We start from the raw sequence: 24235 nt of genomic DNA on the forward strand, positions 1-24235 counted from the left end.
ACTTGAAAGTGCATGATCCAAACCTACATTTTTATAATGCATGACTGAAAACATTTTGTAACATGAATTTGATGTGCCATTTTCATGGTAATGCAATGTTTGATTTTAAAATGTGTTTCAAAGGATGAATTTTGAGATTTTAAGTTTTCAAGTGATAGATCATGTCTGATGATTTCTAAAGTGTGATAGAGAAAAAGGCAACAAAGAATACTTTTTTTTTGCCATAAATTAATCTAATACTTAAGATATATATAAAAAATGATATATATAAAATATCTACTTAGGAGTCTTAGACCTTTCCAACGATATATAGTTTGTCATGATTAGATTAGGATTTAATTGTAATATAGTGAAGTAAACGTAGGCGTCCCGTCCCGTACACGGGACAGGGTGACAGTTGTTAACAGGTTAAAAAAACAACACACAAAAACTAAAATCAAGGGAAAGGACAAGGCAAAGAGAAAATGAAAAATCTTTTGTTTTCACGCTTAAGTGTTTTTTTTTTATATATATTTATATATAACCCTTGTATTTAGTGTGTTTTTTGACTTAGGATGAAAAGAAACAGAGTCGGTAAAAGCTGATGGTTCTTTGGTTTTCATCCACATTCTCATTCTTGCAGAAAATAATAAAGCCAGTAAACATGAAACTAAAGTGCAGCAGCTCGCACAAAATCACTGATATACAGAATATAATAATCTACAAAGCATGAGACAAAAATTTAAATGATAGTAATATTAACAGATCAATGTTGCCTCCTCGTTTCAGTATTTTTGTCTGTACAAATACAAAAAATGATCAGAGGAAAGAAGCTGAAACGGTTCAAACTACATGCGCTGATAGTTCCATCTTTATGTTTCTCACACAGACTGTTGGAAAGCAGATAAAAACAACGAGATGTCAATGAAACATGTTAAATCATGCCATGAAAGCTGAATTTAAAAAAGGCAGTTGCTTTGGCAAAGAAACAAATGAAGTAGAAACATGTTAAGAGAGACTGTACACAGTAGTTCTGAGAGCAGAGTCTTCAGCTGAAGATCTGCGCATCACAGGAAGCAGCTTTAGCATCGGTGCTGGAGGTATTTCTGACCTCTGACCCCTGCGCTCATGCACACGCTACATGCCTCTGTCCGGCCATGGGAAACTAAACTAAACGAAACCAGACAAAACAAAACAAAACAAAACACAGACTGGCTTTGGTTGCAGCTTCCTTTGTGATTCTGTTTGCTGCTATTCTCAAATGACTCAAAGCGTCACAGGTAACAGCACATCAATAACGGCCACATGCAACTACAGTCTGAAAGAAAAACACTTATATTTGGGGAAAAACATTAAAGAGTGATCAGATCGATCCATTCACAGGCTTCAAATCACTAGAAACATGGGAAATAAAAGTTCAGCATCCAACATTTCATAACAGACATACATGTGGGGTGGAATTACACACAGATTTAATATATTCAGATTCGCCGCTGATTCACATGAAAACTACAAATAGAATCAATGTTCAAACAAACATGTCACAGCAGAGTTCATTTGCATCTCTCACAGTTGCAGCGCTCACTGTGATGGATTATAACTAGTTTAAAGCCTTCTAACCGGATTTATAAAGTGATGTTGAGTTAGAATACTAGTTTCAAAAGTCATCTGATAGAACCTCCACCCAGCGCTGCAGTAATTTGCAACATAAAAGATCTTTTGGATATAAATCTGAAATCATCTACAATCAGCCCATTTCACAGAGCCGCAAATAAAAAGACAAAACCTTGTAGAAAGTCAATATAAACTCTGTTATGTGAAATAATCTCTCTAAAATTTTTGGTTAATTTTGACGTAAGTTTAAGAAATAGATTGAAAAATAAAGTTAAATCCTGACCGTTTCCTAAAGCAATCAAATGCGCGACAGACATTCGGTTGCAGGAAGTACTAAGCATGTCAGAAGCATTTTTGGTAATAGCACAGGATTGGACCGAGCCGCATGCGCTCACTGAGCCTTTGAGGCCAAGGCAATGCTCTTGGTTGTCGTGGCAACAGAACTCTGCTGCAAGTCACTGGCCAGCTGCAGGTTGAAAGCTCCGCCTCCAGCCCCGCCTGCTGACAGCAGATTGGATGGTAGTAGAGAGAGGCTGGATGGGTTGAGGAAGAGGGGCGTGGTCACCAGACTGGGGGAAGAGCTTCCTGCACTGGTGTTGGCGAATAGCAGGCCGGTGTTTCCATTAATGGAGTTCAGAGGCAGAATGCCACCCGAAGTCAGAGCTGACCAAAAAACACATGGAATATATTTATATGGCACATTAAGGCTCTCACTAAAAATAAATTTGATAATGGAGTCATCGGTCGATTATTCTGACGATTAATCAGATTTTTTTTGTGGTAATAAAAATAAACCTAAGCGAACAATAGACTTAAAATACATGTATAATAGCAATGAGGCAATAATAATTGGTTCAAATAAACTATAAAAAGAAAATAATCAAACTGTTCAATAACTGTTCAAATGCAAAGTAATAAAACAATACAATTATATAACTTTGTATTTTAGCAGTGGCCTTATGATTGTTTTTAGATTGAGATCTAATCCTTGATTAATATTGACCAAACAACATTTAATTCAAAAGTCAACATAAACTTTAATATTTGCCTACTTCTTTCTGATATAAATGCTACACCCACTGTCATCGAAACATGCAAACTCAGAGGGAGTGTTTAATTAAAGTTTAAAAACTTACATTTTTTTTATACGTTATTTTATTTTGAACATATTTACAAAGAAAATTATGTATTCTTCTGTGTTGGCATAGGTTTATGAATTATTTACCTTATAAATATGATAGAAGGGTGCACATTGTTCCAAGATGAACTATCTATTGCGAATGGAGCCATTCTGAGATGCATGCATATTAAACCTGCAGTGTATATATTTATTTAATTGAATCACAGCTTTTGTGAATTCACACTAGCACTACGCTTTATTATGGTTTTTAAATGTTTTAATATTTCGTGCAGCCTTAGAAAATGTAATGCTTTTCATGGCTTCTCGTCCGTGGAATGCGCTACTTCCAGTATTTTGCCGGTTAATTGACAATTTTTAATAATAGAGTACTTGAATTTAATCAAGGAATCATGGCAGCCCTACAGCGCATTGCTTCATAGCAGCTTTACAAAAAATCATGGTGTTAATGTTTATAATGTCTTAATTTCTTCATGCCTTAGTCACATTAATTAGATTTGAGATGAACAATAACATAGTTACCCTGGATGGTGGCCAGTGCATTGTTGTTCATCAGCGCAGGACCAAAAGCGTTTCCCAGAGCAGGAGCCAAACTCAAAAACGCCCCACTGCAAAAAACAGAAGCAGAAATTATCTGTAAAGTCAGCCGTCTCTAACACATGTCCCAGTCAGACATGTCCTTCATCTCTGTGCAGCAGCGTTTACAACTAATGAGATTTAACTGTGGGAGTATTTCTTATCGTCAACAGAGTGACCAACAAAACCTCAGATTAACATGAAAGGTCACATGAAAAATATTTTTATTTTGCATTTTCATGCTGTCATTGAGTGTATGTTTTTGGTTATTTGTGTGTGTTTTCTTTCCACTAATCTGAACAAAGTCTGTCTGGAGCAAAATGGACCAAAATATCAAAATAGTCACCTTTATTAAAACAGATAAAATTCAAATGGATTAAGTGTAATAAAAGTGCATTAAATCAAAATGAATAAACAAACTTTAAATAAATACATGCATACTGGATTTTTTTCACTAGTCTAAAAGAAGACTTTATAGAAGCAAAATACACAAAAAACTCAAAATTGACCATTGCATGAAACACATGGGTTTTGCCCACAGTGTCTTGACTTAAGTAAAATAAAATTTCTTATTTTTTTATCCTTTTATTTTGGTGTGAATTGTGACAAGGGATGTTTTTAATGAAACCTGTCCATAATACCACACACACACACACTCACCCTTGCGTCAGTTGTGATGGCGTTATGATTGTTGGGTTCAAGCCTGTGACAGCAGTCAGATTAGCACCGCCCAGTCCTGTACCTGTCACCAGCAGCTGCCCTGCCCCCTGCGTGGCTGTTGTTGCAATGGAAACTGGCTGAGCGGCAATTTCCTTTTTTACGGTAGTGGCAGACGGGCTGATCGAGTGTGATGTCACGGCAGGGGCAGAAGTGGTCACAGCAGGAGCCATGGAGATGACAGACGGTGAGTTAGACATCACCTGACCCAGAACTCCACCTACAGCAGAGAGAAAGTGTCACATGACTCACAACCCCACATCAGGAATATTGAGCAAGGAAAAGTTGTACTGGTCAGAGGGACGCACCACTGAGTGTGAGGTTTGAGATGCTGTTGTTTAGAGGAACCACAGAATTGACAGTCAGTGTGTTTGTGCTGCTGGACACCTGAACACAAACAATCATTCATCAATAATCGATAAGAAAACACTTCACATGCAGAAACACTCTACAGATTACAGCATCATACACAAAACAGCTGAGGTTGCAGTCGTGCTGCAAGATTTTAGGAAAAAAAAAATATATAAAAGTGATTTTTCTGACAAAAATGGGAATTCAGATTTTAAAATGCCCAAAACAACAACAACAACAACAACAAAAAACTCCTGGTTTCCTGTGCTTGTCTGTAGGACTGCCCCAAAAATATTATCAATAAGACAACAAAAGAATAATAATTACTACTACTTTCATTACTAAATATTACTATTGTATTGTTTAATAGTTTTATTTTTTTATTTTTCGTAATGGTTTTATTTAGCTGTAGAAAAATTGTATAATTATAATTATTTTGTCATTTTATATATATTAAGAGAAATAGTACAATATATATTTATATTTCACTTTAGAATAAAAAAAAAAAAAACATCAATGACTACAACAATTATTATTAATACTTTTATTATGATTTTTAATGTTACTAAATACAAGTATTAAACAAAATAAGAAATGTAATTATTGTATTTAGGTTTGCACTGAAATGAAAATTATTGGCCGAAGCCAAACAAAGTGAAACACTTGGCCAAAGGCCAAATACGGGTTTTCACATTTTTCCCCATGTAGTCCTATTTTGCCTTATATAATACTAATTAGTAGTATTCAATAAAATGAGAAATATTACCATTGCATAATATTATTTTAATTATTTGCTTATAATATTCTGGTTCTGGAAGGGTTTAAATTGAGACGATTTAAAATCTCTTATTTTTCATTGAATGTATCATTATGTATTTTCCTGTTAAATACCAATAAAACGATTTTAAAATAATAAAATAAAAAAGTTTAATAATTATGTGATAATCACACTAAGCCATATGGTGATTTTGTTTTATTTCAGCTAATCGTGCAGCCCTTGTTAAAATAGGACACAAGATGGTGGCGCGAACACATAGCAAGGCTCAGCGTCTTACCAGATTTCAGAAAATAGTGCTAAAAAACAGTTTTCCAATGTAGTTTTGGATAATCCTTTCGACTTCAGCGAACTCCCGCCCGAGCTACATAGATCACCGCAGACAAGCAGATCACTCGCACCGACCGCAAGTGTTCAGCATTGGCGTAGAGATCATAAACAAAGATGGGAAAAGCGTGGAGGGCTGCACATCCCTCTTTCAACTGGGTCAGTCTCTCCAAGTATACCCTGATCATCAAATGTGTGAAACCTACAATAAGAATTGTTAAAATCTGTCTGGAATGTGCTGACTCCACTCTTCAACATCAATTCCAGCAGAGAGGTTCGGCTCCTGTTCAAAGCAAGAGATGCAGCCTTCCGGTCTGGAGAGCAGGAGACTTACAGCTCAGCCAGAGCCAACCTGAGGAAAGGTTATCTGCCAGGCCAAACTCATATACAAACAGAGGATAGAAACAATTCAATTCTTTAGATCCCCGGCATATGTAGCAAGGCATATAATCTATCACAGACCACAAACCACTCAGCACTGTGCCTCCCTCCAGCTCTGCCTCCCTCCCTGATGAGCTCAATCAGTTTCATGCTCGTTTTGATAAAAATAATAAGGAGATCTCCCTCAAAGCTGAGCATCAACCCAATGAACTGCTTTTCACACTCCCCACCTCAGATGGTCCTCAATGACTTCCGTCCTGTCACACTCACCCCCATCATTGCCAAGTGCTTTATGAGGCTGGTTGCATCCCACTTAAAATCCTGTCTCCCTGCTACACTAGACCCATTCCAATTTGCCTATTGCTGCAATAGGTCAACAGAGGACCCCATCTCAATGGCACTTCACTCTACCTTCATCCACCTGGACAGTCAAAATACACATTTGAGAAAGCTGTTCGCTGATTTCAGTTCTGCATTTAACACGGTAATCCCCTCCAAGTTGATCTCCAGCATGGAATCACCACATCCATCTGCAATTGTATTCTAGATTTTCTGACTGACAGACCTCAGTCTGTTATGTTAGATAACCTCTGCTCCTCCATCATCACCCTGAACACCGTCGTGCCACAGGGCTGCATACTGAGCCCTCCTCTGTACTCCCTATTCACCCAAGACTGCGTTCCTGTTTATGGCTCCAACACCATAATCAAATTTGCAGATGACACCACGGTGGTAGGTCTGATCAAAGATGATGATGAGTCAGCCAACAAGGATGAGGTGCAGCACCTGTCTGTGTGGTGTGCCACCAACAATCTGGAACTAAACACCCAGAAGACAAAGGAGATCATTGTGGACTTCAGGTAGACTAGGAGTTAAGCACACACCCCCATCTACATCAACGGAGCTGTCGTGGAGCGTGTATGGAGTTTTAAGTTCCTTGGCATCCACATCTCTGATGACCTCACCCGGTCCCTAAACACCTTCTGCCAGGTCAAAAAGGCACAGCAGCACCTTTAAATCTTACGGAGCTTTAAGAAAGTTCACTTGAATCCCAGGATCCTTGTGGAATTGTACCGCTATACCATTGAAAGCATACTCACAAACTGCATGGTACAGCAATGGCTCCGGCTCTGACCGCAAAGTACTCCAGCAGGTGATGAAAACTGCCCAACGGATCACCGGTACCCAGTTATCTACTATTGAGAACATTTATCACAAGCTGCCTGGGAAAGGCAACAAGGATGTCTCTCATCACACCATGGACTTTTCACCCTTCTTCCATCCGGCAGGCGTTACAGTCTCCCAGGCCGTGACCCTTCTGAACTCCACACCACCAATCTAACCTGCACCTGCTGTCTTACTGCACTGGTCACAGTACTTTGTACAATTTGCACTACTCACTGTATATTTTGCACAGTCTGCACATTGTTCAAGCTATTACACTGTAAACTGTCTAACATTGTTCCTGTACAAAGCACAGTAAACTGTCTATAAAAAAAAACAATCAACTGTATTTATTACCACTGTCTTACGGTACGTTAGATGCTAACTGCATTTCATTAGCTCTGTACTTGTACTCTGCATAATGACAATAAAGTTGAATGTAATCTAATCTATTTAGACCTGGATTGTGGGGGATCTACTGATCTCTTCAGTTAGGGCTTTCTGACCCAGATGTTCATCACCATTAAATTACTGTGTTAAAAAAAGCAGCAGAATAATGTCAGTAATGAACACGAATGAAGACAGTAAACAGTGTCACATGACTGCAGGATCTGTAATAACTCTGGTTTAGGACATACTGCTGTGGTGGAGCTGCTGTAGATAGTTTTAATGGCTGATCCAGGCGATCCGCCGATGCTACTGGGAGGATTGATCCGTTTCTCCTTCTGTCTGCGGTTACAGAACCAAACGCGTACCACCTCCTTCTCCATGTTGAGCTGATCCGCAATCAGCGTGATTTCCTCTGATGATGGCTTTTGACTCTGCTGTAGATGAGACAGAAACGCTCAAATGTAATCTTTGTCTCATTAGCGTTTATTACAGATATCAGCTAACCCCTGCCTCCAAAACATCAATCACCTTAACATCTATTGCCATCCGCAGGTGCTTGCTCTTTTGGATTGTTAACATGTAATTTTACGTAAATTATTCAAAAACGCAGTAGAATTTGTTGCGGTAATTTGCTGCAGTGTAAAGCAGTATAAATCAGTGTTTCTCAACTGGTGGGTCACAATACCGTTCTTAGTGGGTCACAGAGTATACAGTCAAAGAAACAACATCAACAACAGATATTCAACAAAATATTTCTGTGTTTTTCTGATGCGAGAATGTTATTTTGAAAAACTTAGTTTTGTTAGTAGAGACATCTGCTGTCAGATGAGATGTTGTCAGGCTTAATGTCAGTCCTATTATTCTCTCGTTATTTGTAACTTATTAAATAAAAAGTTTCACCTCAGAAAAATGAACCATCCTGTCCTGTCAGACGTTATACTGTGCTTGTAGCATACACTCTTCAATTGCATGTGCAAATGCGGCGTCGCACACTGTATATCATTTTACTAAAGCGCAAATGAAACTACTTTTATTTCACATGTTGCATGCTTGTGTAACAGATATGCAGGTCATCGATTCATGGGTTAAATTGAGGCATACAAATGAAACCCTGTTTGCACTAAATGCCTGGCCTGGCGCCAGCCTGGCTGGACTTAAATTATTTTACGATACCCATGCGAGCCTCAAAGGAGACCTGAAACCCCCCCCCAAATTCCTCAACACTGGAGACAAAGGAAACCTTTCGTAGAAGTTCCTTACTTTTATCATTTTATTAATAATATGTATTTTGAATATGTTTTGTGTGTACCATGGTTAATCCTTGTTATGTGAGGATTATAATTTTTCTAGTTTATAAATTGGAATCGTTTCTCCTCACTTTAACTTTCTCAAAGAGAGCCATGTTTCTGCAACCCCCACCCCGGCAGGGTTTTGTACAGGGACATCTATTTAATAGCCTTACCTTACAGGCTGTTTATTAATCATTATTAGATATATTCTTACAATTTATGTCTATGTTTAAAGGGGTCATATGATGCGAATAAAATTTTTCCTTTGTCTTTGGAGTGTTACAAGTTCTTGGTGCATAAAGAAGATCTGTAAAGTTGCAAAGACTAAAGTCTCAAATCCAAAGAGATATTCAAATATCAAAAGTATATCAAAGTTGATATTCTGCCACGCCCCCCTAAAATGGCTCATTCAAACATGCCCCCACGTCTACATCAATATGTGGAAATATTTGCGTAATGCCGCCCAAATGTTCATTCAAAGAAAGAAGGCGTGGTTTCAGTAACCACAGTTAGTGTTCATCGTCCATGCGTCCATCTAGGCAAAAGCACTTTATATTTGGCTTTCTGAAAATAGATGCATTTAGGAATCTTTAAGATTACTTACAACAGAACAGCAAAGCATTTTATGGATGACCTTTTGTGAACCTAAGACTTGAGGTAATTCTGACTTTGCTACGACAATCTGGGCTTCTGAATCAGCTATAACCCCGCCTTTTTTAAATAGTTTGGCCAGAGATTGCATGATATACCTATTACTATTATGGCAACACTGAAGAATACGCCGTGGTCAAACGAGGAGGTGATTCATACATACACTCGATTTCCTCCATTGTCCTGTGTGTGTGGGTAGCGGGTGTGTGTTGCGTTGAAGATTATGGTCACGGTAGTTTCCTGCGGTGTCGCTACCAGGTACTATTTTGGAGGTACCTATCTGCAATGGAAACGGAGCGAAAAGCGTGCAGAGACAAGACGAGACGAGTCGAGCTGGTACTGGTAAATGAAAAGTGCCAAAAGGATACCAAAGAACCAAAGGATATAAGGGACCAATAAAAGCACATATGTAACCCTGGACCACAAAACCAGTCTTAAGTCGCTGGGGTATATTTTTAGCAATATCCAAAAAAACACATTGTATGGGTCTAAATTATTGAGTTTTATTTTATGGCAAAATTCATTCAAATATTACGTAAAGATCATGTTCCATGAAGATATTTTGTAATATTTCAAACCTTAATTTTTGATTAGTATTATAAATGGCTACGAATTCATTTGGAGAAATTCAATGGTGAATTACTCACTATTTCATTTTTTTTTCAACCTCAGATTCCAGATTTTCAAAAAGTTGTATCTCAGCCAAATCCTAGCAAACCATACATCAATGGGAAGCTCATTTAGTCCGATTTGATAAAATTTATAATTGAGACATATGAGGGTCACATATGAAAGAATAAAATATCAGAACTGTATAGTGTGTACAGTGCAACAGCAAAGAGCTTTTTTACATTTTAGAAATGTCTGTGCCTGTGCATAAATACAATGTGCGATCAGTGCGTCAAGAGCAAACATACATGATTATTATAATGCATTTACTGTACGACTCCTGTACGCCACCGCAATCGTCTTTACCTTGATTGCAGTCTTCATCCATAAAAACTTTACTAGCGAGACTGGTTATCCAGTCCAGAAAGCGTTGTCTGTGTATCAACTTGGCCATACAGCTGTGGGATGTGTTTACAATTTGTTTAGTCTGTACTTCACACAGTGGGACATGTGAGGGCTCATGCATTTCAGAGACAATATGACAGAGCTTGTGTTTTAAAGTGAAACACACTGGAATGAATAATTCACTGAAAACGCAATGCAAGTCTCTGTTCTCTCTGCAATCTTTAATGTAATCAGCCATGTTTACTTTATAATAGCGCTGTTTTGGATGAATTGTTTGAATGCATTTGCTTACTGGATCATTGGACTGAAAATTTTCCTGGAGTTTAGCAGCTTAAAATGCCATAATCGCAACTAGAGAAGGGTTAGAATAGAAATTGTGCTTCAGTCATTTAGCATTAAATTATTTTATCGTATTAAGGATTGTACAATTAATTGCATGCGTTAAAGGTGCTGTAGGGAACTTTTGTAAAAAAATATATTTTTTACATATTAAACCTGTCATTATGTCCTGACAGTAGAATATGAGACAGATAATTTGTGAAAAAAATCAAGCTCCTCTGGCTCCTCCCAGTGGTCCTATTGCCATTTGCAGAAAGTCATGCGCTCCCGGTAAAAAACAACCAATCAGAGCTGCGGTCCATAACTTTGTTTGTGTTCAAAATGTAGAAAAATGAACATAATAAGCGAGTACACCATGAATCCATTTTCCAAACAGTGTTTATAGCTTGTCCTGAATCACTAGGGTACACCTATAATTAGAGTTTATATTCGGACTATTTTAGATTGCTTCGGGGGTACCGTGGCGGAGTAACCCAGTACCTTTGTGATTCTTCATAGACATAAACAGAGAGAAGTAGTTCTGGCTACAGTGTTCTTCCGCAAGACGCAAGCAGTTCTGTTTATTAACCGCTAGAGCGTCAAGTTCCCTACCGCAGCTTTAACGCGTTAACGTTGACAGCACTATTATATGTGTGTACATATATTAAAGTTGGTCGAGGCTTGATGACCATGGGAAAATATGGGTCCCATGGACAAACCTGTTACACCACTGGTGTAAATGACTGTGTCACAGTCAATAACATTTCACTAGCAAACACAAATCTGCAGCTCACTGTTATGTGTATTGTTACAACAGTAACCAGGAGGGGCAGAGCTCAGTGTGTGTGACAAGGTGGTGTATGCTGAGTTCTGATGCCCTCTAATGGTCATGCTCACCTCAAGGAAGCTCTTCTCTAAGGCAAGACGGATGCTGGTTTCGATGCTTGTCCGCTTCTTACGCCGCCGGTTCAGACTCTCACAGAGACCCGGAGACATTTCATTCTGACTCGACACCACACAGTCAGCAGACATGTTCTCTGAGGAAGAGCAGAGATGCTCATGAAAAAAAACCTACAGATGATCTCAAATAGACGTAGGAATGTGCAATATATATATATATTTTTTTTTTTTTTCTGGGATTTTGACAATAATTACAAGCGGCTCATATTTAGCTGGGTGTGTTTTTGTGCTGGTTTAGACCTGTTGGTGTCAGCTGACTCACAAAACTATGAGTATATCATATTATTACTTAAATTAAAGTGATAGTTCACCCCAAAATAAAAACAATTATGTTTATCTGCTTAAAAGCCCTGCATTTCAGCCCGAGCCCGACAGGCCCCGACTTATTTATGCCCCTAGGACCGGGCTTCGGGCCAATTTTCACGTTATAGCTCACATGCCGGGCCTTTTCCATCAGCACGACCCACGATTATACTTCACTTATATCCACTTATTGTAGTAGTAGCTATTATAGGCCTCTAAAGTAATGTAAATGTAAACAGCACGAGACCCTGCTGCCGCAACTGTCAAGACTGGCTCGCTCTGTGTTTAGTGTCCCGTCAGCAGCAGCAGCGAACGTGTCTTCAGCGCAGCGGGAAGAGTGATAGAAGAGAGGAGGATGGGGTTAAAACCAGTTAAAACCTTCCACTCTGGAGGCTACTCTTTTTCTCGACGATGCTCTTTAAGAGACTGTTGTAATTTTTCATTTGACTGGACTTTATTTTCGTTTAACTGTTGGAAACTAATGGAAAAAAGAATGGACATGTTCTGTGGTGCATTTTTGAGGTAAGATAACCTGCAAGTTTGTTTTTAATTAATTTAATTTGTTTAGATTACAGGCTATTTCTCATTTCGTTTGCGAGCGCTGTTGCAAGCCTGCCTCAGTATTTATTTTTTTTTATTTTATTTTACTCACTGTGGTTTAATAAATAAACATTTATTAAACTAACTGGCTGTGTGATATGCTTTAAGTGTTTTATATCTATGAATTTTATTGTAGCCAAGTAAAGTATTAGCGTTAATTTGAGAGGCTTAATTGATTAAATATGTTTTAGGCTACTTGCTGTCAGCTTGGCTGTTTAACGTTAATCATCATTTTTAAAAAAATGCTCCAAACATTTTTCTAAATTAACTTGATGAAGAACATAACACAAAACTGACCCATTTTTTAATTGTTGCAAATAGGGCAGGCTTCCGCTGTGTAATAAAATAAATAAATAAATAAAAACATGGGCTCGTGTCGGACTCGGGCGGATAATTCTGATGAGCTGTTGGACACGGGTCGGGCTAGGGCCTGAGCGTCTTGGGCCAGGGCCGGGCTCGGGCCTAGATTTGAGGCCCGTGCAGGGCTCTAATCTGCTTACTCCCAGGGCATCCAAGATGTAGGTGACTTTGTTTCGTCAGTAGAACACAGGTAGAGATTTTTTTTTCTTAAACCATTGCAGTTTGTCAGTCGTATAATATAAGTGGGATGGGAATCACAGCTTTGAGAGTCATAAAACATGCACCAACAAAACCAAATTAAACCCCATGGCTTGTGCATTAGCATTTTTAACCTTATTAGATGTATGCATGATCTTCTATGTCACAGTCTCAAGTTAGATGAAATTACCAATTTAGCAATCAAATTAAATTATTATCAGTCTTTGCTCTGCAAAAGCGACATAGAAGAGATTTAAATGCTGGACCAGCATTTAGATGCATTTACACTGACTGTTTAATGCAGCTCAGAGGTGTGTTGAACACATTTACACTGTGCGTTTACATGTTCATAAAAAATATTATGAGCAGGATTATTATACTTTAAAACTCAATCCATAAAAAAAATATATTACTTGAAATAAAAGAAATGTTAACAGATACAAATTTTAAAAAAGTCTGCTATTTGTCACCGCAACATCTCTTATTTTAGTTTAAATTTAGTTTAAAATAAACGTAAAATCAAAAACGAAAATAAAAATAAAAATAAAATAAAATCACAAAATTACTAAAACTTTACATAAAATAAAAAACGGACTTAGGACTGGTTAGGCAATGTGCTATTGAGTAAGGTGTGTTGACAAAAGGGTCCTGTAGAATTCCAATATTTTCAGCATTTATGCAGATTTCTACTTATCTACAAGTACAAAAGTACTAGTTAAAAAGTTCAAAAGAAGCATCGAGAAGACTAGAAGAGAAGCTGAAGTGAAGTGGACAAAGATGTTTGCAGTGACACAGAAAACACCAGTTTATTACTAAACAATTAAATGTCTCCTTGCATATTTTCGAACCAGCAGGCCATTCAGGGTTGAGCTAGACCCCACGGAATGAGCGTAAAATATGGAGAAATGCGCTCTCCGCTCACAAGCTCTGGACCCGGTTCCCCGATAATTTGAATAACTCTTAGCGCGCTAAGAAGACTCGAAAGATATATCTTACCAAAGTTGTTTATGTTCCTAAGTGAGTTCCCTGAAGTGTCCCTTAGGAAGCTTCTTAACACACTGCCTCATTCGTCCGACGTTATAAAAAAGCAAAATTCCGGCGCGTTAGCCTGGCAAGCGCAGATCTGAGAAGGTCCAGCAGCTCCATAATTGTCTCGAGTTGTCTCGGGAAGGATTTTTTTTTTTTTTTTATATATAGCCACGTCGGGCAAAATGTCAAAAGGGTTTAAGTTTTGCAAAAAAAAAAACTGAAATGGCTTCGCGGCTGGCGCCGTCTTTGATTCAATACAAGGACATGTTGGATCGATAGTTTGTCGTTTATTGGACAACACCATGCTTACCCATTTATAGATAGATTATCCATTTAGAGCTAAACTGTTTGCAAGATTTGTATTATCAAAAATGATTGCCAATTTGCTTTAATGACATTACGAAATAACCTAGGCTAATTACCACCATATTAGTTCTGATACCAAATAAAGTCAACTTCATAAATAGGCCTGTATCCATTGCGAACATATTTTATTATTAGTCTTAAAATGTCAATAACATAAAAAGATTGTTGAGGCTCAACATACAATAGTTTGACTTGTACTGCGCTGTGCTGATGGTTCTAAAGACAGCTGCACAGTGGCGGTGACTAGCGTCTTGAGCTCAAACAAAGCTAAGAAAGAGCTTACGAATGGTCCAGACCAACCTTACGAAAGTGTGACTTACAGAAGATATACTTAGAGTACAAATGTGTCGGGAATCGTGCCATAAGGTTAAGAGAGAGGTTAAGGAATGGGTTAAGAACTACTTAGCGAACGTTTTGGGGAACACAAAATAAAACTCAGGCCTTGTCCTCTCTCGTCCCTCACCGTCGTCGCTCCTCTTTTATATCCTTCCAATCTCCTCCGTGGGACGCGAGACCTGCGAGTGGAGCAGGTGTCGCTCATTTCCCAATCACTCCACCGACCTCGTTCCATTCCCACGGCCCCGCCAAACTCGTCACACATTCCAAACTCTGAATAATTTGTAATATATCCTTCCTAAATCTTCACATTGATCATCAACAGATCCCTGGAGCTGTGTGAAGTCCCCTCCTGCTTCAAACACTCAACCATCATCCTTGTACCCAAGAAACCAAAAATCACAGAACTTACGGACTACAGACCTGTTGCCTTAACATCTGTGGTCATGAAGTCATTTGAGAGACTGGTGTTGGCCTACTTGAAGGACATTACTGGACTCTTGCTGAAAATGCTTACAGAGCAAACAGGTCTGTGGATGATGCAGTCAATATGGGATTGCACTAGATCCTCCAACATCTGGACAAACCAGCTTTCTGACAGACAGGCAGCAGCTAGTGAGGCTGGGAAAAAAAATCACATCCAACACCTGCACCATCAGCACCGGAGCTCCTCAGGAGTGCGTTCTCTCCTCACTGCTCTTCTCCCTTTACACAAATGACTGCACCTCTAAAGACCCCTCTGTCAAGGTCCCGAAATTTGCAGATGACACCACAGTCATCGTTCTCATCCAAGATGGAGACAAGTCTGCTTACAGATGAGAGGTTGAGCAGCTGATTGTCTGGTGCAGTCACAACAACCTGGAGCTGAAAAAGCTCAAAACTGTGGAGATGATAGTGGACTTCAGGAGAAACTCCCCTGCTCTCCCCCACTCACCAGTATGGACAGCACAGTGGCTGCAGTGGAGTCATTCAGGTTCCTGGTCACAACCATCTTTCAGGACCTGAAGTGGGACATTCACATTGACTCCATTGTGAAAAAGGCCCAGTAGAGGCTGTACTTCCTTCGTCAGCTGAAAAAGTTGCCAACCTGCCACAGACACAGATAACACTGTTTTACTCAGCTATTACGGAGTCTGTTCTGTGCTCTTCTATAACTGTCTGGTTTTGGTCAGCCAGCAAATCAGATTTATGAAGAATGCAAAGGACTTTTAGGACAGCAGAAAAGATCATTGGTGTGCACCTGCCCAGTCTTCAGGACGTGTACAACTCCAGAGTGAAGAAACGGGCAGGTAACATCATCAAAGACCCCTCTCACCCTGGACACAACCTGTTTGCACTTCTCCCTTCAGGCAGACGCTACAGATCTCTGGGCACTTGAACATCCAGACAAAGTTTTTTCTCCCCATGTCATCTCCAGCTTAAACAGCTAGCATATGAACCATTACCTGTGTTCTGTAATTCTGTGTTCTGTAATTCATTTCTGTAAATCATTCAATCAATCAATCAATCACCTTTATTTATATAGTGCTTTAAACAAAATACATTGCGCCAAAGCACTGAACAACATTCATTTGGAAAAACAGTGTCTCAATAATGCAAAATGATAGTTAAAGGCAGTTCATCATTGAATTCAGTTATGTAATCTCTGTTCAGTTGAAATAGTGTCTGTTTTAATTTGCAATCAAGTCAACGATATCGCTGTAGATGAAGTGACCCCAACTAAGCAAGCCAGAGGCGACAGCGGCAAGGAACCGAAACTCCATCGGTGACAGAATGGAGAAAAAAAAACCTTGGGAGAAACCAGGCTCAGTTGGGGGGCCAGTTCTCCTCTGACCAGACGAAACCAGTAGTTCAATTCCAGGCTGCAGCAAAGTCAGATTGTGCAGAAGAATCATCTGTTTCCTGTGGTCTTGTCCTGGTGCTCCTCTGAGACAAGGTCTTTACAGGGCATCTGTATCTGGGGCTCTAGTTGTCCTGGTCTCCGCTGTCTTTCAGGGCAGTAGAGGTCCTTTCTAGGTGCTGATCCACCATCTGGTCTGGATACGTACTGGATCCGGGTGACTGCAGTGACCCTCTGATCTGGACACAGACTGGATCTGGTGGCCACCGTGACCTCGGAACAAGAGAGAAACAGACAAATATTAGCGTAGATGCCATTCTTCTAATGATGTAGAAAGTACGGTGTTATGTGAAGTGTTCCGGTTCCAGTTTACCTAATTAATGCAGCCTAAAAATCCTTTAACGGATTTGGATATTAAAAGCATATTAGTATGTTATGTGTATGCCAGGTTAAAGAGATGGGTCTTTAATCTAGATTTAAACTGCAAGAGTGTGTCTGCCTCCCGAACAATGTTAGGTAGGTTATTCCAGAGTTTAGGCGCCAAATAGGAAAAGGATCTGCCGCCCGCAGTTGATTTTGATATTCTAGGTATTATCAAATTGCCTGAGTTTTGAGAACGTAGCTGACGTAGAGGAGTATAATGTAAAAGGAGCTCATTCAAATACTGAGGTGCTAAACCATTCAGGGCTTTATAAGTAATAAGCAATATTTTAAAATCTATACGATGTTTGATAGGGAGCCAGTGCAGTGTGGACAGGACCGGGCTAATATGGTCATACTTCCTGGTTCTAGTAAGAACTCTTGCTGCTGCATTTTGGACTAGCTGTAGTTTGTTTACCAAGCGTGCAGAACAACCACCCAATAAAGCATTACAATAGTCTAACCTTGAAGTCATAAATGCATGGATTAACATTTCTGCATTTGACATTGAGAGCATAGGCCGTAATTTAGATATATTTTTGAGATGGAAAAATGCAGTTTTACAAATGCTAGAAACTTGGCTTTCTAAGGAAAGATTGCGATCAAGTAGCACACCTAGGTTCCTGACTGATGACGAAGAATTGACAGAGCAACCATCAAGTCTTAGACAGTGTTCTAGGTTATTACAAGTAGAGTTTTTAGGCCCTATGATTAACACCTCTGTTTTTTCTGAATTTAGCAGTAAGAAATTACTCGTCATCCAATTTTTTATATCGACTATGCATTCCATTAGTTTTTCAAATTGGTGTGTTTCACCGGGCTGCGAGGAAATATAGAGCTGCGTATCATCAGCATAACAGTGAAAGCTAACACCATGTTTCCTGATGATATCTCCCAAGGGTAACATATAAAGCGTGAAGAGTAGCGGCCCTAGAACTGAGCCTTGAGGTACTCCATACTGCACTTGTGATCGATATGATACATCTTCATTCACTGCTACGAACTGATGGCGGTCATATAAGTACGATTTAAACCATGCTAATGCACTTCCACTGATGCCAACAAAGTGTTCAAGTCTATGCAAAAGAATGTTGTGGTCAATTGTGTCAAACGCAGCACTAAGATCCAATAAAACTAATAGAGAGATACACCCACGATCAGATGATAAGAGCAGATCATTTGTAACTTTAAGGAGAGCAGTCTCAGTACTATGATACGGTCTAAATCCTGACTGGAAATCCTCACATATACCATTTTTCTCTAAGAAGGAATATAATTGTGAGGATACCACCTTTTCTAGTATCTTGGACAGAAAAGGGAGATTCGAGATTGGTCTATAATTAAATAGTTCTCTGGGGTCAAGTTGTGGCTTTTTTATGAGAGGCTTAATAACAGCCAGTTTGAAGGTTTTGGGGACATATCCTAATGACAATGAGGAATTAATAATAGTCAGAAGAGGACCTATGACTTCTGGAAGCACCTCTTTTAAGAGCTTAGATGGTATAGGGTCTAACATACATGTTGTAAGTTTAGATGATTTAACAAGTTTATACAATTCTTCCTCTCCTATAGTAGAGAATGAGTGGAACTGTTCCTCAGGGGGTCTATAGTGCACTGTCTGATGCGAAACTGTAGCTGACGGCTGAATGGTTGCAATTTTATCTCTAATAGTATCGATTTTAGAAGTAAAGTAGTTCATAAAGTCATTACTGCTGTGGTGTTGGGAAATGTCAACACTTGTTGAGGCTTTATTTTTCGTTAATTTAGCCACTGTATTGAAAAAATACCTGGGGTTATGTTTGTTTTCTTCTAAAAGAGAAGAAAAGTAATCAGATCTAGCAGTTTTTAATGCTTTTCTGTAGGATATGCTACTTTCCCGCCAAGCAATACGAAATACCTCTAGTTTTGTTTTCCTCCAGCTGCGCTCCATTTTTCGGGCTGCTCTCTTTAGGGTGCGAGTATGCTCATTATACCATGGTGTCAAACTGTTTTCCTTAACCTTTCTTAAGCGTAAAGGAGCAACTGTATTTAAAGTGCTAGAAAAGAGAGAGTCCATAGTTTCTGTTACATCATCAAGTTGTTCTGAGGTTTTGGATATGCTAAGGAATTCGGATACATCAGGAAGATAACTTAAAAAGCAGTCTTTTGTGGTAGAAGTGATGGTTCTTCGATACTTGTAACAAGAAGTAGAATTTACAATTTTGGCTATATGAAGTTTACACAGAACTAAATAATGATCTGAGATATCATCGCTTGGCTGAATAATTTCAACACTATCAACATCAATTCCATGTGACAGTATTAAATCTAGAGTATGATTTCGACAATGAGTAGGTCCTGAAACGTGTTGTCTGACACCAATAGAGTTCAGAATGTCTATAAATGCTGATCCCAATGCATCTTTTTCATTATCGACATGGATATTAAAATCACCAACTATTAAGACTTTATCTGCAGCCAGAACTAACTCGGATGTAAAATCACCAAACTCTTTAATAAAGTCTGTATGGTGCCCTGGTGGCCTGTATACAGTAGCCAGTACAAACATAACAGGGGATTTATCATTAACATTGGTTTCTCTGGATAATGTTATATGAAGCACCATTACTTCAAACGAGTTATACTTGAAGCCTGCCCTCTGAGAAATCCTGAAAACGTCGTTATAAATTGAAGCAACTCCTCCCCCTTTGCCTTTTAGACGCGGCTCGTGTTTATAACAATAATCTTGGGGGGTGGACTCATTTAAAATAATGTAATCATCAGGTTTTAGCCAGGTTTCTGTCAAGCAGAGCACATCTATATTATGATCAGTTATCATATTATTTACAAAAAGTGTTTTCGTAGAAATGGATCTGATATTCAGTAAGCCAATCTTTATCATTTGTTTATCCATATTGCATTTGTTTTTTATTTGTTGAACCTCAATTAAATTGTTAACCTTAACTTGGTTTGGACGTTTTTTGTATTTTCTAGTTCGTGGAACAGACACAGTCTCTATAGTGTGATATCTAGGTGAAAGAGTCTCTATGTGCTGAGAATTAACTGACCTCTGTGACGGGAGGCAGCTAGCAGACGGTCGGTTTAGCCAGTCTGTCTGCTTCCTGACCTGGGCCCCAGTTAGTCAAGTATAAACACTAAGACTATTTGCCATATTTCTAGACAGAAGAGTGGCGCCACCCCAGGAGGGATGAAGACCATCTCTTTTAAACAGGTCAGGTCTGCCCCAAAAGCTCGTCCAATTGTCTATGAAATCTATGTTATTCTGTGGGCACCACTTAGACATCCAGCCATTGAGTGATGACAATCTGCTATGCATCTCGTCACCACGGTAAGCAGGGAGGGGACCAGAGCATATTACAGTGTCTGACATCGTGCTTGCAAGTTCACACACCTCTTTAAAGTTATTTTTAGTGATCTCCGACTGGCGAAGTCGAACATCATTAGCGCCGGCATGAATAACAATCTTACTGTATTTACGTTTATCATTAGCCAGCACTTTTAAATTTGCCAAGATGTCAGGCGCTCTGGCTCCCGGTAAACATTTGACTATGGTGGCTGGTGTCTCTATATTCACGTTCCGTACAATAGAATCACCAATAACTAGAGCACTTTCATCAGGTTTCTCAGTGGGTGCATCACTGAGTGGGGAGAACCTGTTTAATGTTTTGATCGGAACAGAAGAGCGGTGTTTTGACCCACGACTACGCTGCCTGACCGTCACCCAGTTGCCCTGCTGCAGGGGCTCTGCTGGAACCGGACAATGTACAGGAATCCCTGAGCTAGACGCATCCAAAGCCATATCTAGAGCCCTAACATTCTTACTGTCCTCAATTAAAGTTTGGATGCGTGTCTCTAATTCTGAAATCTTCTCTGTCAGCCTAACTGTTTCCCTGCATTTATCACATGTGAATCCCTCATCAGCGACAGAGATAGATAAACTGTACATGTGGCAAGAGGTGCAAATAACAATTGTAGGAGAAGCCATTACTCACCGTGCTTGATGAAATATTCTTACTGCGGTTGTTTGATGAACTTGTGGAAAACTGCAGCGTGAGAGAGGAGAGGAGAGGAGAAAAGAAAACGCTAATGACAAGCTAACGAGTGCTCCAATGACCCAAAACTTACCACCAAGGCAACAAAAGGAGTGGCTCGAGAAGAAGTACATTAAAGTCATAGAGTGCCTAGCCAGTCTCAAGACCTCAATCCAATAGAAAATCTATGGAGGGAGCTAAAACATCACGATGCCAAATGACAGCCAAGAAACCTTAAGGATTTAGAGATGATCTGTAAAGAGGATTGGATAAAAATCCGTCCTAGGATGTGTTTAAACCTGGTGACCATAGACTGTATAAAAACATGGACGTAGTGTCCGTGACTCCTGAAGAGCGTTTTTGAAGGTTAAAGTGTGCAGAGCGGGCCATCGGCATCTTGGCAGCCCGTCACCGTGCGACTCTCCCGGAAAAGTCAAAAAGTGGCCACACCCTTAATTATTCAGAACTTTAAGGCTTAAAATAATTTAAACAGATGAGTTATAAAATTAAATTCACCCCCCTCACAGCTGTCATGAAGGGCAAAATTAGCTAAAAATCAAAAAAAAATTTGAACCAGGCTGTAAACATGTTTTTTTCTGCTGTAAAGTTGGGCATTTTAACATATGGGATTGACTCCCTTATGCAGCTAGCCTTAAGCGGCCAATCGAGGAATTGCAGTTTTAGTCACTTCCTTGTTGGCTTCACGAGAGAGATTGGGAGGTTGCCGCTCGCTGGTGACCAACTACAAAAAACATTTTACCTCTGTGCTTGCCAACAAGGGTTTCTGCAAGGGGATCAAAAACTTATTTCACTCACTGAAATGCAAATACATTTCTAACCTTTATATAATGAGTTCTTCTGGATTTGTTTGGTATTTTGTCTCTATATGTTAAAATAAACTTACCATAAAAATGACAGACCCTTAATTTCTTGTATTATTATTATTATTATTATTATTATTAATGTTGAAATGAGCTGAGAATATTTTTCCAGGTTTTTGGGGGATAAATTGAAAGAACAGCATTGTTTGTTACATTTGTTACATTTACATTTATTTGTTACATTTATATTATTTACATCAAGCTTTTGAATGGTATATTATCAGTATCAGAATGAGCTTTACTGCCAGATATGTTTACACATTTCATTTACAGTTCATTTTAATGATCTGTTTGTAAATGAAGATCACCGCAGACCAAGGCTGCAGACAGCACATCTTGTTTGTTATCTTTAAGTTTTGTTATTATGTCTGTATACCAAAAAGTAGACCCTTTACAGGTTTGATTGATGTATTGCTCTTATCTGCATGATAAATCTTCTGTTTTTAATTGTGAGTGCTTTTGCGGATTATATCTTACTCCAAAGGGATTTTTGTTTTTGCCTCAGCTGTTCGATCAAAATGTGCAGAGCAGTGGGGCGCGAGGACTGAGTTGAGAACCGCTGATATAAAGGGTAACCTTGGTCAGTTTAAATAGACCTTAGTATAACGATCCAATCTACTGTTAAGCCAAGGATGTTTTTGCTCATGTGAAGAGGATCTTTTCCGTCTATATGTGAATGCTTGTAAAGTACACGCAAGTATTAAGGTTAACCATTAATCGCTTAATTGATCGTTAATTTAAACAACGATCAATCATGGAAAAAGATAGAAAATTTACATCCCTATCATACACAATACATATCTTACAGCTCTAGATATATATGAATGAATAAAGACTATTTGATCACTGCCTCATTTTATGGTAATTTAGCATTCTGCTAAACGTCTCAATCTTAAGAAACTCATACGGCAGAGGCTGGTTTCATTCTTGAGTGTCTCACCTGCATCGCTGAGCCATTTCTCTAGCAGAGGTTTGAGTTTGCACATGTTCTTGAAGCTCAGGTTCAAGGCCTCAAATCTGGAAATTGTGGTCTGGCTGAAGTCATTTCCATAGAGTTTCCCCATCGCCAACCCCACGTCACCCTGAGACACAGAATTATACGTCAGTGTTACAAATGACCACTCAATTATGAACACCGATGACACAGCTCACCTGAGTGAAGCCCAGCTTGATGCGCCTTTGTTTGAAAGTCTTTGCAAACTGTTCAAGCTCCTCGAGGTCACTGGCCTCCTCTACACACGGTGCATCCATGTGCTTTGGAGTGGCCACCGCTGGAGCCGGCATGGCGGCAATTTTTCTTGTTGGTGTGGCCGCCTGTGAAATCAGATCAACTGCATTAATACAGATAATCTCAATTAACATGGACCACATCAGTAGAAGAACATCAGAGAAGGGAATTAATTATTTTATTTCATTTTTATTTCTCATATCTCATTTTAATGGGATTAAATAACATTTAAGCAATCAAAAAGTATGTCTAATTAATTGAAATCATTAAACTTTTACAATAACAATATATTTTTTTAAAGTTTAACAAAGACCACATTTTTTGTTCCCTATGAAATTGTTTTTATGTTTTCCAAATTCCATGCTAATAATTAATTTATACACAAATTCTGCTTTAATTTTTCTGCACTCTGTGGGATTGAATTAAGTTATAGTAATCAAAAAGCATGTTTAATTAATTAAAATCATTAAAATTACAAAATTTTGAAAACAGGTAAATTTGTAGGGCCCTATGAAATGCATTTTATTTTTTACCAAACTGTGTTTTTTCCTTTTTCTGGATTCCGCTTTAATGGTAATGTCTAATCAATTGAATTCATAAATCAACTGAAACTGGCCAAAGAAGTTCAAAATCACTCTCGAGCCGAGCTGGTGGAATGATCTCCCAATCTCAATTCGTACAGCTGAGTCTTTACTAAAACATCAAAAAGACTCATATTTTTTGCGAGCACTTAACCAACTAATACTAGCACTTTTCCTTTTCTTGTCTTTCATATTTAAAAACAAAAACACCTTGGCTATGCGTTCGGTAGTAGACTAACTGAGACTTGTCATGGCACTTGTATGCTGCTGTTGTTCTCTTGTTGACCTGACTGCTTCTATTGTTCTCATTTGTAAGTCGCTTTGGATAAAAGAGTCTGCTAAATGATTAAATGTAATGTAAATGTAATGTGTGTGTGTGTATATATATATATATATATATATATATTCAGGTCCGGTG

At 38.8% G+C, this 24235-nt stretch overlaps 1 protein-coding gene across 2 annotated transcripts in view; it reads right to left on the reverse strand.

The window, feature by feature from the left end:
• Window positions 1-296: 296 nt before the first annotated feature.
• Window positions 297-24235, reverse strand: part of LOC113088627 (POU domain, class 2, transcription factor 1-like) — an 83878-nt gene continuing 59939 nt past the window's right edge. The window contains exons 7-14 of one of the 2 annotated variants that reach the window (XM_026255820.1): window positions 23161-23322; window positions 22949-23090; window positions 11582-11721; window positions 7661-7843; window positions 4333-4411; window positions 3968-4244; window positions 3254-3339; window positions 297-2256 (exon numbers count right to left, since the gene is read on the reverse strand). In XM_026255820.1, the coding sequence (XP_026111605.1) occupies window positions 1985-2256; window positions 3254-3339; window positions 3968-4244; window positions 4333-4411; window positions 7661-7843; window positions 11582-11721; window positions 22949-23090; window positions 23161-23322 (1341 nt within the window). In that variant the 3' untranslated portion in view covers window positions 297-1984. Of the gene's footprint in view, window positions 2257-3253; window positions 3340-3967; window positions 4245-4332; window positions 4412-7660; window positions 7847-11581; window positions 11722-22948; window positions 23091-23160; window positions 23323-24235 lie in introns of both variants that reach the window. The other variant, XM_026255798.1, reaches the window with a different exon arrangement.

The sequence above is a fragment of the Carassius auratus genome, chromosome 1 (genome assembly GCF_003368295.1).
Source record: "Carassius auratus strain Wakin chromosome 1, ASM336829v1, whole genome shotgun sequence".
Taxonomy (NCBI): domain Eukaryota; kingdom Metazoa; phylum Chordata; class Actinopteri; order Cypriniformes; family Cyprinidae; genus Carassius; species Carassius auratus.